The sequence below is a fragment of the Microtus ochrogaster genome, unplaced genomic scaffold (genome assembly GCF_000317375.1).
Source record: "Microtus ochrogaster isolate Prairie Vole_2 unplaced genomic scaffold, MicOch1.0 UNK38, whole genome shotgun sequence".
NCBI lineage: Eukaryota > Metazoa > Chordata > Mammalia > Rodentia > Cricetidae > Microtus > Microtus ochrogaster.
In genome coordinates, this window is record NW_004949136.1 from 2641954 (window position 1) to 2658075 (window position 16122).

At 51.6% G+C, this 16122-nt stretch overlaps 1 protein-coding gene across 2 annotated transcripts in view; it reads right to left on the bottom strand.

The window, feature by feature from the left end:
* Positions 1 to 16122, bottom strand: part of Prkcz (protein kinase C zeta) — a 107076-nt gene that overhangs the window by 10987 nt on the left and 79967 nt on the right. For both annotated transcript variants that reach the window (XM_005368659.3, XM_026790019.1), the window contains 2 exons: positions 13407 to 13504; positions 590 to 676 (listed from right to left, as the gene is read on the bottom strand). In XM_005368659.3, coding sequence (XP_005368716.1) covers positions 590 to 676; positions 13407 to 13504 — 185 coding nt within the window. The remainder of the gene's footprint in view (positions 1 to 589; positions 677 to 13406; positions 13505 to 16122) is intronic.

Here is a 16122-nt window from a genome sequence, read left to right on the forward strand (position 1 = left end):
AAATGTCTGAAATGGTAACATCAATGCTGTGTGCATTTTACCATGAGTTTTATAAAAGGCAAGTGGAAAGGCAATAAATGGTTGCTGCTTCTGCCCACTTCCCTCGGAGGGAACCTAAGTGATGATTCACAGGACTTCATAGGGGGATAACTAAGGTGGATAAGAAGGGACCACCCAAATTTAAATCTCCCCAGCCTTCTTCCTTCAAGGCCTGGGCTGCAGGGGAGGTACCAGGACAGTGGGCTGGATGGCAACCATCCAAGGCCAGAAGCAGGACCAGTGGGTTCTCTCCTGACGCCAGCAGAGACCTGCTGTGCTCTGCCACTGAGAGAGTGTAGGACTTAACAGAGGGAGGACAATGCCAAGATGTTACGATTGTGAAAACAGCCCAGAGGGCCTGCTCTCCTGAGTGGGGGCTTCTGCTCAAGGTATGGGAGGGGTCAGCTTCCCCAGAGGTTCGGGAATCCCTTACACCATGGCAAAGTCCCATCTTTGCCACCTTCTGCCCAAGCTCCACCCTGCTCTCTTCACTGCTGGCACGAGGGAGGGGGGGTTCCGCAGGCGGTGCTCTCCGTGGACCTGAACCCACCTGGCGTGCTCCTCTGGTAGCTTCCTCTGTCTCTGCATGTGGAACATGAGGTCCCCGCCGTTGACGTATTCTATGACCAGGAACAACCTAGGAGGGGAGAAGGGCAAAGGATCAGGGACCAAAACTGCCCTGAAGCCCGTGCTAGGTTCATTCCAGTCAAAGGCACCAGCAAGGTGGCCAGAGGGAGTGGAACCTCCACAGGGGGTCCCCTCTGGGTGCTAGCCTGCTGCCTCTCAGGGTGATTCCTAAGTACCTACAACAAGGGGGTGTGGGCCACCTAGGAGCTTAGGGGGTCAGCAGGAAAACCTAGGGTGAAAGGGGAGGTGAGGCTGAGTTTGGCATTTTGGATCGGTGAGGCATGAGGCATGGGTTCAGATCCTGACATCTGGGGTCCAATACCATGTTGGATGTGAGTTTATCACAGATACTAAGGCAGGACAATGTTTTTATGAAAGAAGAAAGAGACTCAGGTATTTGTTTGCCTATCATTTGTCTCTGTGTTCCCAATGGTGCTAGGTCTGTTTTAGGGCGCACGCAAGGGCACATACACACAAAAAGGCAGAGATGTGGCAGTCCCCGGGGTTAGGGATGGATGAGCAGGTGACCAAAAAGGAGCAGAGGACTAACGGAGCCTGAGGTAAGGAAAGAGCAAAAAAGCTGGGGGCCGTCCTGGAGGTGGGACAAGTCTGGCTCAGATGGTCTAAGGGTACCCACGGGGCAGGTGTGGAAATGTATCAGGGGACATGGCTTAGGGGTTGGCTGCTCTAGTCTCTGCATGCGGATGGACCTCAGGAACGTGTAAATGGGCGCCTGTCCACCTGGTGAGAGAGGGTCAGCGTGGGTCAGGGAGGAGAGTGAGGAGAAGCCAGGCTGAGCTGAACGGATCTGCCAGTAGCTGGACACGGGGAAGATGGACAAGAATGGGCTTGCCTCAGGGGTGCAGCCTGGCTGCTGGGGGCTATAGGTAAGAGGAAGGGCAGCAGGGGTCAGGCAGAGGTCAGGATCCAGCACACGGCCCTCACGTCTCCTCACACTGGCCATGTGTTTTCTTTCACTAATGAGATCTTTGCTGCATTTAATAAGACTTAATTTTCAAAATCCAATTCACAATAATTTCCCGAGATGCCCCGCTGAGGGCACCTTGGGGACATCTGGGCTGGCAGCTCACATGTGCCTGGACTGTTTATCTGCAGTCTGCGGCTCACGGTTTGCAGGCCCACCAGCAGAGGGTGGGAGCCAGTGTTGGAAGGAACAAGCAAACCCTTCACCTCCTGGCTCCTGTAAGGGCTCTCAGCACACACTGGACTGAATGAACCTCGCTGGCTAACTGTGACTCTGCTGTGGGCAGATGCCAGCATTCAGCCTCCAAAGCTTGGGCAGGGAAGATGGCAAGTTAAACGGCGATAAACCACTCGCCAAATTTCAAATTACATACTTAGATGAGAAACAATTCCTAATATGTGGCAATTAGAACAAAAGACCTCGGCACCAGATGAGGAGCTAAATAGTTCCCCTAAGTCAGCCCTAGATGTCCTGGTCCCAAAGAAAACCTAGTATGCTTGTGTTAGGGCTGAGGACACCTCCTTCCTCCAACTGTATTCAATATTCCAGCCTCTATGGAAGGCTTTTCAGTCTTCTATGGAGCCCCTTGCTTTGCCCCCGGGGATTCACAGGCCTGCTGCAGACTACTTTGAAAGTAAAGTTTTACTGAAACATTGTCATACTGTTTATGTATATAGTCGGCTCTTGGTATTTCCCGGGAACTGATTGCATGACCCTCTTCAATGGCAAAATCATTGTTGCTCAAGCCTTGTATGTAAAACGGACCCTCTGCTACAGTGTAAATCAGGTCTGCATTGCTCACAACCCTCAACACAATGAGAAAACCATGCAAATTGTTACCTTGTATTGTTAGGGAATAAAGACAAGGGAAGTCAGAACCTGACCTGGGGTGCGGTTCAGCAGTAGCGTGTTGCCTAGCGTGTGTGGAGCAATAGCTCCACCCCAGCACCACATGTGCCAGCACATGTTCAGCACAGACAGACGCTCCCCACAGGGACTTCTGACACCGCGGCTGAAGCTGCAGAGGAGAACCCACGGAACACGGCAGAACCAGCGCATGCCAACTGCGGCAGCTTTTCTGTTGCTGTTCACAAAGGCAAAGGTGTTTGTGCTCTGGCCCTTAGAGATGCAGCCTCCCTGGTGCAGACAAGCAGGGCATGCAACCCTGAGCCGCAAAGAAGCGTTCAAGTGTCAACTCTCATAACCACCATGGCACCATAGGAGGTGGATCCCATGATGCTTGTCAGACTCTGCAAGACACCTAACATCTCAAAACTAGTCGGAAGGATCTCCTCCAGACTCTCTGGATGACCACAAAGCACAGCGCGAGTGTTTTCCCCCTACTAGGAATCACAAACTAACAGGTCCTGCCATCAGGGAGGGGCAAAGCCCTTCCCTTGGGTGCCAACACTTCTAGCAGACATTGGTGATAATGGCGTCCCATAATAGGGAGAAACTTCAGTCACTTCCAGGAAACACAAGCAAACATCCTAGCCTGGAGGATGTTAAGCTCCCCAAAAAGCAGAAAGGCAGAATCTTTGTCTAAAGAGGCCATGGTGGATTTCTGTCTCTGAGTCGGGGCTGTGTCTCTCTTCCTTCCCTCCCTCTCGAGGAACTCACAACACAGACCAAGACGCTCTCTCTGCTCCTCCCGCCTTGGGCTCCTGAGTGCTGAGATTACAGGTGCACACCACGATGCCTAACTTTCTTTCATCTATTTGGCGGGGTGTATGTGGTATTTCTAGGGGTGCACTGTCAACAACATGCATGTGAGGGCTGGGGACAACTTTCAGGGGTTGGTTCTCTCCCTCTACCTAGGCTGTCAGAAGTGAGCAGATGCCTTAACCGCTAAGCCATCCTGCTGCCTCCCTGCCCCCTTCTCCCCGTTCCTGTCATAAAAGCAGCTGTGAGACTGAGGACTTTGGAGGGGAGGGTTCTACAGACAAAACCTCAGTACTGTTCTCAACATTTTTTTCACAGCAGAAATCCCCAGGAGTACCATGTGGACTGCCCCGTAGGCAACTTGGGTTGGTTTGGGTGTTTGTGGCCGTGACAACACAAGGTCCTATCTGCTCCCACAGCTCGCTCAGTGTGCCTGGCAGGTACTTCCTGCACCAAGTTCTTCAGCCTCAGATGCTGTCTTGGGCCATGGCCATGTTTCTCAGTCAGGTTGAGGTCAACACCTGAACACAGGCACCTGTCACTGTCCACAGTCCCTTGGTCACACAGCCACACCAACCCTCAAGGGAGACGTTTTGGGATGGGCAGGGGTCTGTTGAGGGCACTGCCCTCCACACTCTACAGTCAGATCTCTAACGCTTTTAAGGCCACACCGCTGTAGGAAGGAAGCAAGTAATGGCTCAGATGGTGGATATTATCACGTATTCTTAGCAAAACGTGCAAAAGTTACTAACACCCAGTAGAGACGGATCCGTCCGCACAAGCAGATGGAGGAAGGGTATAAAGAGAAGCAGTGAGCGCCCGGATCCTGGGCCAGAGAGTTGCAGAGTTGCAGGCATGGCCAAGTCCACTGCTCCCCTCACCAGAAGAGGACCCAGATGGGACCCTGTGAGGACCCCTGTTCCCCAGCAACCTAAGCACCCAGCCCTGACTTGGTCTAGAGGGAAAAACTGATGGCACAAGGCAACGTGGGGACAATCAAGAAGCACCTGGCTGGCTGTTTACTGCCTTGTGTTTTATTTGAACACAACCATGCACATTTTCTTCCTTTCTTCTTCCCTCCTTCCTTCCTTCCCTCCCTCCCTCCTTCCTGGTGGTGGGGAGGGGCTTAAAGTAGCCCAGGGAGGTCTTGAACTTTTGATCTGCCTCTGCCTCCAGACTGCTGAGATTACAACTACACACACCACCATGTCCCGCCGTGCCACTTCTTAACATTTGTCTGTGGCTTTTGGGCCGGAACAAGCAGCCACAATGAAGACTATATGGCTGAGAAAGTGAAATCGGTCATGAGCCACAGCTGTCACCAAGTGACATCACAGCCTAGCCTGTATAAGCTATGACAGTCAGGAACACACTTGTCTAATGACAAGTTCCCCAGATCACATCGCTGCTGTCAAGATACTGTGCTACGCTGATTAGTCATTTGAAAAAGGCTGCTAACTCTTGGTATAAATAGGAACAGCGATACAAAAGTTTCGGGGGCCCACACTCTATGGAGAATTCATTTGTTCCCAAAACTATGAGGTAAATTCTGCCATTTTCCTGATTATATGGAGAGAGACACAGGCACCAAAGGTTACACAGTCCTGATATCAGACAGTCTATTCATGGGGACCTCATTTCAAGGTCCGGCCTCTGTTCCCAACAGATGAGCCATGCAGATGACAGAGCAACGGCAAGGGGGAGAGGGACGTGGAGAGTCAGCCTAGAATCCAGCTGGTGTCGCAGAGAACAAGGAGGAGAGGGACGTGGAGAGTCAGCCTAGAATCCAGCCGGTGTCGCAGAGAACAAGAGCCCTAGAGAACAGAGGTGAGGCTCAAACTCCTGCCACACCAAAGACAACCCCTGAGCAGCGCAGTGGGAAGGAGGTGTCAGATTCCAGTTCCCTGGCTCAGACAAAGCTCTGTGTTCCAAGAAAGATGTGGACAGACAAGGAAACCCGAAACGGCTGATCCAACAAGAAAATTTTAATCATGTGCAAAGAAACCGAGCAGGGTGGGGAGCAGGCAAACTGACTTAGACGTCTACAGGGACAGATGTAGGCAGAGCGTGCCGTGAACTGTGACTCAGAGGGGCTGGTATCCTCAACACCACAGGATACAAGACACACACTCTTCCCAGGGTCAGAAACAGTGTTTGACAGAGAAACTGAGGGACAGGAGAAAGCAACCAAATGGCTTGGGAGAAAGCCGTCATTTAGAAACCCCCAGATAGCAGGGGCAAAAGCACTGAGGAAAATTCCTACAGTATCTCCCACGAGGTAATCCTGGGCCTGTGGTTCAGAGAGTGCTCACCTGTCATGTATGAGACTCTGGCCTCTCAACCCAGTACCAAAAAGGGATGGGGAGAAAGTTGTCTGGAAAGGTGACTTACTGATTATGAGTATATACTGCTTGTGCACAGGACCCAAGTTCAGGTCCCAGCACCCACATTAGGTGGCTCACAGCCTCTATAACTCCCGCTCCACAGAATCTGCTGCCCTCTGCTGGTACCTGTATGTGTACGTACACACACACACACACACACACACACACACACACACACACACCTTAAAAGCAGTTGTAGCTGATAATTGCCATTATTTAAGATTTTCTAAAGAAGCTGGGCGATGGTGGCGCACGCCTTTAATCCCAGCACTCGGGAGGCAGAGGCAGGCGGATCTCTGTGAGTTCGAGACCAGCCTGGTCTACAGAGCTAGTTCCAGGACAGGCTCCAAAGCCACAGAGAAACCCTGTCTCAAAAAACCAAAAAAAAAAAAAAAAAAAAAAAAAGATTTTCTAAAGAATAAAATATTGAATCTAATTAAGATTGCCTAAGAAAACTATAGATCACGATAGATAGCAATGAAAAAATCCTTAACAACAGTAAAATTTGAAAGCATGTCAGACTAATACCGGGCCTGGCTATCTCTGAGCATCCAGGGACAGCCTAGCATCAGAACCATTTTTGCAGTGTTTAGGTGACACAATTCATTTCAGGAGGCTCCAGAGAGTAAAAATTCAGCCATCTTCAGAACTGGTGACCTTCCAAGGAAATATGCATTCTTTTTCTTTTGCAGGGGACTCCTTTTCATGTGTATCCATATGTGATGTGTTCATACATGTGTACACATGCTTGCATATGTGTGGACACATGTGTGTTTAGAGATCTTAGATTGGCGTTGACCGTCTTCCTCTATTCCTCTTCCACCTTATTCACTAAGGTAGGGTCTCTCAATCAAACCCAGATTTCACTGATGGATACTGCTCCTGTTGGGTCTCTCAGTCAAACCCAGATTTCACTGATGGACACTGCTCCTGTTGCTAGCCAGCTTGCTTCGACCAAGGCTTGAACTGGAATTGCAGGTGAACGGCCCCAGTCACCCAGCATTTACATGGGTTTTGGGGATCCAAACTTCAGTCCTCTTGGCCTGTGCAGCTTTAACTGCTGAGCCATCTCCCCAGCCCATAATGCTCTCCTGACAGGATATAATCTCCCTGACAAGATATAACCACCTTTCTGAGCTGTTCACAGGTTCCTCTTCTTGCCCACACTGCCCTCTTAGTGTCTCTAGAACATTCTACCACCTGCAGGACTTCAGGTGGCCGGGTCTAGGATCGGAGGGATGGTTCCTTGTCCTTACTACTTGTCTACTGCGGCAGCTCTCCTGGGAACCAGAGCCTGGAGCAACAGCCGAGGGTGGAGCTCGCTATTGTCCCTTCCAGCCTCACACTCGGTGAGCACCTCTCACCCCCTTTCTGTCTGTCTTTCTCGGTTGTTTTTCTGATGGCATGTGACTGATGCTTGTGGCTAGCACTGTACCGTCTTAGTATTCTATCCCTGGCAGAGGACAGTGCTGTCATTCTTGCCAGGCACCTGGAAGGAGGAGAGCCCAGTTGGCATCAGCAGCCTGAGGGAGATGCCCTGTGGGGCAGGCAGTGTCTGCCACCCAAAATAAAAAAGTAGGGGGCGTGGAAGTCAACTCTGGCCTTACACACACACACACACACACACACACACACACACACACACACACACACACACAGGCACGCACGCACGCACACAAGCCTACCAGCGTATACACACATACGCCCCCCACCCCACAAGGAATCTGAACTAGGGCGTGGCTCAGTAGTGGAGCACCTGCTCTGCACGCGGGTTTGACCCTCTGCACCAACCAATACACAACACAAGGAGCTGAATGCTAGGCAGGGTGGCACATGTGTGTTTGTGAACCTAACACTCAGCAGATGGAGGCAGGAGGACAGAAAGTTCCAGGTATAGCCTATGCTTCACGGTAAGACTATGGGGGGGGGAGAAACTGACTTTCAGGGCTGAACCTGAGAGTCACATTAACAAAAGCAAAGCCTGGCACTGTCCCCAGGGCAAGGCGGAACACTGCAAGAAGAGTGTTTGGCTCTGAACCGAGAGAGAAGCACACTGCAATCTCATATCCACCTGGGTAGCAGGACCACCTTTAGGTCTGTCAGTCAAGGCCACTGGCTCAAGGGCAGGGCTGTGGAGAGTGTGACTTCACTCCCACCCCCCAGAAATACACCCAAAAGCAGCCAAGTCACTTCCTAGCTGGGAGCAGACCACTAATCTCTCTCATAGATGGTGGAGGGCATGCCCTAATCAGAGAAACACCTCTGTGTTGTTCAGTGGACACACGCTACATCACAGGGTCCCAAGGGTCCCTCTGCTGCCTGGGGCTTCATGATGACTCACGATAAGCTACCCCGTGTTCCTAAGATGGCAGAGAAAGCTAAGATTCAACAAAAACTTCCCCGGAACTTCTGTATCTGGGTGAGCCGCAATTCATTTGCCTAGTGGTCTGGGCTGTGTTCTACAGTAAGGGGCTGCTGGGGCTGTCCTAGAACCACTTCAGGGTTTGCGATGGTACGCTGTCGGCATCAAGGCTGCTCTAGAACCACTTTGGGGTTTGTGATGTTAGACTCTCGACATGAAGGCTGCCCTAGAACCACTTCAGGGCTTGCGATGTTACGCTCTCAGCATCAAGGCTGACGTGGCTCCCACGCTCAACTCCACGGCTGCCACTCAGCACTCGTTCTTTCTATTCTGGGCTCCGGTGTGACGACAGCGAGTGTACAGGAGCCTGTCAGAGCCTGAGTCACCTGCCCGCCCTCCCTCCCTCCCACTCTGAGTGATGCTTGCCCAGTTCACGGCAGTGTGGGCCCTGTCCCTCCAACTTGCAGGAGGAAGTGGTTCTGAGGGCTGGACCTGGTCCACCCTGCCCACTGTCACTTCCTGGTTCTTATCACGACGACCTCATCTGCTCTGTCTCCCACACCCACTGGGTTTCTCTTTACATCCAGCTCAGCCCTGCCCAGGGATCACCGGGCTGCTTTGCTTACTCCTGGGGAGTTAGGTAGGCTCAAGTTGGGGGACTTCCTCTCTCTCCACTGTGGCACGGGATAGGTACCTGAGGCCCTGTGGCTGCTCAGTCCCAATGTGTCACCTAGCCAAGCTTTTCCTCCTTCCCAGGCATACCTATGGACCCATAGGCATCTTCTTCACTCCTATGTCCTCGTCTGGATGCCAATCTCTGTGCCCCCACCTCCTGATACATCTATGACCTATTCCAGGGGGATTACTTCCTGATCTCCTAAGAGAAGAATCTCTCTCCCGCTTTTGCACCGTGGCTGATTTTATCGTTCTCCATAAATACACACAGAGGATCAAGTGGTATTTAATACCCAGAAGCCACTTTAGGTAGAACGAGTTTCCTCAAGTATGGAAGACAAGATACCTTTGGGGAGCTTCTCTAAGAACAAACAGTGAGCAGGTCTGTCCTTCCTTAAAAGTAAGAGCTGGGTGGCAGCAAGAGGCTTGCAGAGCAAGCCTGGTGACCTGAGTTTGAACCCCACAACCCACATAAAGGTAAACGGAAAGAAACAACTCTCTAGAATTGTCCTCTGACTTCCAGACAGGCTGGCACACCCCTCCTCCCACACACAATGGTAATAAAATACTCCACAGCAAGCCAAGGAACTTTTTTTTTTTTTTGGTGCTCAGGACTGAACCTAAGGCTCTGCCCATGTTAAACCTACCCTAAGCTGGGCGGTGGTGGTGCACTCCTTTAATCCCAGCACTCGGGAGGCAGAGGTAGGTGGATCTCTGTGAGTTTGAGGCCAGCCTGGTCTACAGGATAGGTAGGACCCTTACACAGAGAAACCCTGCCTTGAAAAACAAAACGACAAAACAAAAACAGATACAAAAAACCCCTATTCTCTGTCTTGAGCAAGTCTGTAGCCAGCAACAGACACTCCAGTGGCGGCCTGCATCCCTGTCCCAGGCCACACTGAAACTGGGGGCACATACCAAAGGGTTTAAAAGGCGGCCTTTTCGGTTGCCATTTTTTCCTGGAATAGTGCCAGCTGAAAGGATTTCCCTGTTTTTAAGAGGTTTTGTGGCAGATTTTTAATTTTGGTTACTGCTGGAAAAAAACACGGAGCCACGGGGTATGGTTCCTCGCACACAGATGCTTAGTGTTACAAATGCTCCATCCTTGTAACCCGCGTTACACACATCCTGGAAGAGGAGCTGGCCTATGAGAGCAAGGGTTCCGTGAAGCCCACCAGAACAGGCACCACTAGATTGGGGAAGGGAAGAAAGAAATCCTTATCCCTCGGTCCCCCAAGCCTGAAGAGGCCTCTTTAGAATCACCAGGCACATGTGGAAACCATTGTCTTTTATTTACTAGATTTCCACTCGCGGCTGCCAGGGAGTGCTCGCGCGCATCCTGTCTGGAGTTTCATTGGTTTCCTGTTATGTGTGATCTGCCGGGATGCAGAACACACTGACATTCATCCAGCCCCTAGCAACAGGCTCGGCGAGACCTCAGGCTGACTTTCTGGGAGACGTCTTTATAAGCCGCGTGGTCACGAGGTGGGTGAGGCAGGGCAAGCAGGCATCAGGTGTATCCCATACCCAACTGCAGGCACCAGATTTCTGTTCCTGGAAGCTCTGCCTCACCTTGTGACCAGAGGGAGGACTTGTGGTCAGTGTCTCTGACTGAGGGAGAAGCTGGCTTCCCTTTCCTTGGGGCTGGCTCACAATGCTGCCACTGGCTTGTGCAAAAGATACAGCACCAATCGGGAGAAGGGCTTCCCACATCAAGTACCTTCCAGAACTTTCCAGCTTTGTTCCCAGAGGAAACACATGGGTGTTTGCGCAGGGCAGGAACCAAGAACTAGGAAGGGTGGGCTTCGGCCTTGACTGACTGCTGTCAGCAAATCTTCAGGGCAGACCAAGTGAGGATAAGACATCTTAGGGGACCAGGAACTGTGTGGCTGGTGCTGTCTCTGATGCCTGTTTCTAGAGTTTTGTGGCCTGTGACAGAGGCCAGTCTGTGAGAGGGGCTTCATGAACAGCAACATGAAAGAAGTGTTTCCTAGACCTGCAAGTTAGGTCTGTTGAGTGAAGGAGCTTTGTCAACCCTGTTCTGAGCCGTCGTGAATCCACTGACATTCTAGCTGCCATTGTGCCAGGGCTTGCGGCAATGTCTTGCTGGTTCCCTTACAAGTCAGGAAATCTTGGTTTTGTTTGTTTTTTGAGACAGGGTCTTTCTGTGTAACAGCCCTGGATGTCCTGGAACTCTCTCTGTAGACCAGGCTGGCCTTGAACTCACAGAGATCCGCCTGCCTCTGCCTCCCGAGTGTTGGCGTTAAAGGTGTGTGCCACCACACCTGGCAACAAGTCGTGAAATTTATAAGTGCACATTTTATGTTTGTACAGGAAACATGATTTTACCTTAAGTCTTCCCCACTCGGACCATCACATTTTACTGACAGGCACCCAAACGCTGGAGGTATAAAAACACATAGCAAGCCCTTCTCTGAGGGAGTTCACAGCAAGGGAGACATACACACATATACATCCGCTGAAGGTCAAAGTAGATGGACCCAAAGGAAAACACCACGGGAGAGATGCAAACCCTAAACAACCCAGGCCAGATGCTTCCAGGGTCAGTGAGAGAGCCAGTACAAAGAAACACCGGCAAAGAAGCTTGACAGTAGTGCACGGGCCTTACTCCTGGGACCAGGCCTTACCGCTGTGGGTGCTGAAGCTGCTGTATGGCCATTGTCCCTGCATCACTTTCTGCACTGAGGTGACCTGGGTGGAGCTGCTGGGACTCCCGAGCCCTGCCAATGCTGACTAGACCATACCAGTTCTTTGCGGTCTCACCCCTTGGGAGCTCCAAGGCTGGGCTGGGCTGCCGTCCCTCAGGCTTGTTCCTACTCACAAGAGACGTGGTCAGGGCCAGGGCAGTGTGGAGACAGGGCCATCGGGGTGCACAAAGGGGACCATTGACTGCTGAGCCTTTTTGGTGGCTCTGGCTCGGGGGCAGGGATGGAACAGGGAGAAAGGGCTCTATGCGGCAAGGGCAGTGTGGAGATGGGGCCTGGGCACAATGTCCTTTCTCCCATGCACAGGAAACCTGCATTTCCTCCCAGTGGTGACTACAGAGTAATCAGAGCTGCCCCGGTCAGGAGAAAGATCTCAGACTTCCTTGGTTCCATACTATGGAAGTAACAGTGTGGGGAGCTCAGGGCCTGGGCATCCTGAGGCAGCTGTGGCCAAGCTTCAAGCAGGAGAAAGGAAAGAATCTCAGACACATTCAGGAGTGAGAAGCAGGGAGGGGATGACAACAGAATTCCCAACAGGTGACAGGAATGCCACCAGTCACAACAGACTTATACCCAACTGGCCTGGGAAAAGACCAGTTCAGTTCAGGGCTTCTCAGATAGAATCACACCAAAGGCCAAAGCTAGGGAACTTGAACTACAAATTGGTCCCTACAAAATATGCCCTACGGCTGGGCAGTGACGGCACATGCCAGCACTCGGGAGGCAGAGGCAGGCGGGTCTCTGTGAGTATGAGGCCAGCCTGGTCTACAGAGCGAGTTCTAAGACAGGCTCCAAAGCTACAGAAAACAAAAACACACAAACAAAAAGTGCCCTATGTAGGCAGCATGGCTCATTGTGCCAACTGCACACAGAGAGGGCTTCAGCTTATGATTTTATATTAACTGTGCTGACCTAGCTAAGCAGTATCTGGGAGTGTATTTCTTAGTATGTTTCTATGTCACATGTGAAAACACAGAATAAGCAAAGCAGAGGTCCTTCCCAGAGTGGGGGAGATGGGAATCAGTGAACACCCATCCGCAGGGCTGAGGGGTTGGGCAGTCTGTCCTTGCCCTCCATAGCTGGCTTTCCTGGTCTCGAGTTCACGGTCCATGACAAGAATACTTCTAGATCAGGACTTCTGGCCTTTATAACCAGTCTGATAAAACAATGAGTCGGTTCACTGCTGGAGGGCTGGGACAATGTCCCGAGATTTGTGTCTAGCTTCTTCTGGAGTTTGCCTTAAGCACCATTTTCCCTTTGCCCAGTTGGTTTTTAGATTGGATTTTATTGTTTAGCTCAGGCTGGCCTCAAACTCATAATCCTCCTGCCTCTGTTTTCTGAGAGTCACATCTGGCTCAGCTTTGCCAGTTTTTATCCTTTTGGTTTGATAAATCCTTGCCTTGAGCAGGGGCTGCAAAGTTCCCACGAGTCCTGCTAGCGACAGACCGAGTGGGGGACGGCTGCAGGGACATGGTGGATAAACAACGTTAGTCCAAGTCAGCTGGTCCCTGGATTCTCCACAGCGTACGGCTGTGCTCTTAGGCCACGGAAGTTCAAACATTTTTAAAGCGGCAGAATTTCAGCATATATCGTAAAGCTCAGAAGTGACACCCATAGTGCTAAGTAATGCATGTCTCTGCTCAGCGAGCAGCAGCACAGGATATCCACGATTGCTCCGGCACCCTGAGTCGGACCTACGATCTGCACTTGGTAGGGTGCCTTCGAGAAGGTCCCATGAATGGTGTCACATACACTAGGAGGCGTGAAGTCTACTGAACATAACACTGACTAATGGGAACCACAAAATAAGTACGATGACCTAAAAATAACCCACGCTCGTGGTCGGAGGAGGCCCGTGTGGGACATCTGGGACTGCAGTTCAGCTTGGCTTCTGGGGGGTCTGTATCAGAAAGCAGCAGAACCTAAGGAAACCCGTTTCTCCTTACCGGCTTGTTGTCTGGAAACAGGAGTGTAAGCCAACCAGGAAGGGGTTGCTGGATGCCTGCTCGAACACGTGCTTCTCTGTCTGCACCCAGTCGATATCCTGAAACAGAGACCAAGCAGTGCCAGTGAGGCTCCTGAGCGCCATGTAGGGTGCCCTGGAGAAGACAGGGGTGAGACGGGAAAGGATTTCTTCTCTGAGGTCGAGAAGACAGTTTGCAGATGGAAAAGAAACGCAACACAAACAGGTGTGGTGGCTCACACCTGTGGTCCCAGCACTGAGGCAGGTAAGGCAGGAAGATTGTTGCAAGTTCAATACCAGCTTGGGCTATACAGTAAGTTCCTAAGCAGCCTGCAGTCTGAGAGAGAATGATGCTGTCTCAAACAAGCGAAACAAAACAAAAAATACCAAGCTATCACCATCACTACCATCATCCACCCTGTAATCCTCATCCTGACACCATCGTCCCTTAGGGTCATCGCTACCATCACCACCATCACCCATCCATCCCCGCTCTGTCATCACCATCATCGCCATCTCCACGGCACCTCCATCAGCCTCCCCCCCTCAAGATGCTTGCTGGGGTTGGCTCTCCATACCCTGGCTTGTGTTCCCCATCAAAGTTCTTGAAAGGTTGTTTCGTAATCAATTAGGACACACCAAAGGAAGACTAAGGAAGATTCCTAAGGCCCACGGTCACTGAGTCTGCAGACAAGCCACAGTTAGGTCCAGGGCTCAGCTGTTGCCACAGGGCCATCTCCTCCAGCTCTGTGCAGCTCGGTGGGATTCTGCAAGGTCTGAGACTACAGCTTGGCTCCACCACAGCCCCAGGGAACAGAGTGGGGTGAGGCTCCCAACCCCATCTTGATATGCAGAAAAGTGAGAAGGTAGACATGTTCAAACAGTGCTGTCTTTACTGGAAGGTTTTTGGAAAAGAAGATAAGCACCCAATTAGTGGGCTGGGGACAGCCATGGTATGCCCTCTGTTGCTCCTGATCCCTAGAAGCTAAAGCATGAATATCAAAAACCCGGAGATAGACAGATATTGGGGTTCAAGCTGAAGATCAGAAGAGCAAAGCAGCCAGGCCACTAGAGTGTCTCAGTCTGCAGTCACTCTGAGAACAGGATCGCCCCTTTATTTGTCCAAGTCTTGGTAGCAGTAAGAACTCTCTCCACTGCTCTAAAGCAGTGGTTGGCTGCTTTGCTTTTCTGATCCTCAGCTTGAACCCCAACATCTATCTCTGGGCTTTTATTATTTGTGCTACAAGGAGCTCCACCTGGTGGAACAGCTTCGGCCTTTCTCCACGCAGAAGACACCTAGGCATACTTCGTCCGGACTCTAGACCTGCTCACCCGGTGGTTACCTGACCTGATTGTCACACTCAGGCAGCCCACCCAGATTCCTGGGTGGAAACCCAGCGGGTTGGCTATCTTCCACCTCTCCCAAGCCTGGGCCACCCTGCCCCAGTGGCTACCCGACCTGAGTGTCACAGGCAGCTCACCCAGATTCCTGGGTGGAAACCCAGCGGGTTGGCTGTCTTCCACCTCTCCCAAGACTGGGCCACCCTGCCCCAGAAGCATCACTATAGGCTCTAATGAACACCTGGCACCATGTGGGGCTGACGCTGCAGCACAAAAAGAGGGGGCTTGACAGCAGCTGGGCAGGGAACAAGCTGGAAGGGCACCGGGAGAACCAATGCATTAGGAGATTTTACTTGAAACCAGACAAGCCTTGGCAAACCAGCACCGCATAACAATGCCTGGGGCCAGGCGGCACAAAGCTGGTGAGTTCCCCTGGAGAGAAGCTGAGGGGCTGTGTGTCCCAGGAGCCTCAGCTCTGTGCAAGCAGAGACCAGGTTCAAGGACACCAGGAGCCACTGGGTGTTTGCCAATGGGGGACTCAGGCCTTGTTCAGATCCCAGACAAAGCAATCTGGGAACGGCAAGACACTTGGGAAGCAGTGGCTACGGTGCAGCCAGGAGCAAAGGTGACTCAAGAAAGAGAACCCGTTTTAGCTCAGGAGGGAGAGGTGACACCTGGTGGTGAGGACAGGCTTATGTCATGGGGACACCCACTCACTCAGCAGTTCAGCATCCAGGGACACAGGGACAGCCTGACAGGCTGTTGTAGCACAAATAATAAAAACTCAGGGACAGATATTGGGTTCAACCTGAAGATCAGAAAAGCAAAGCAGCCAGGCCACTAGAGAGTTCTCACCTCTCTGACATCTTCAGACTGAAAGAGAGCGAGTTCCTGTCGTATCCCACCTTACACTCCTCTCTAGTGCGGGGATTAAAGGTGTGCACCACCACTGCCTGGCCTGTATGGTTGACCAGTGTGGCTGTTTTACACTCTGATCTTCAGGCAAGCTTTATTTAGTAAAACACAAGTTAAATATCACTACAGGCTGTGCACTGTACAAATGCACCCTTCACATGAAGGTCCCAAAACAACCTCAGCCCCAAGTCCTGACGGCCGGGGTGGGGGTGGAGATCCTTTCTATGACCTGACAAACACGACACCGCTTAGTGTGGCAGCAGCTAATGGGCAGCATCACTGATTTCACATACTGGCCTTTCTCTGCCTCCGAGAGACAGAACAGGCATTCAGGATAACAGCACAACAGCAAACAGACCTGAAGCAACAAGCAGGCAGCAAAGTGTCAGCCCAGCCATCATCAGAGTTGCTGCAAGTCAAGGACACAGGGGGTACTCACACAC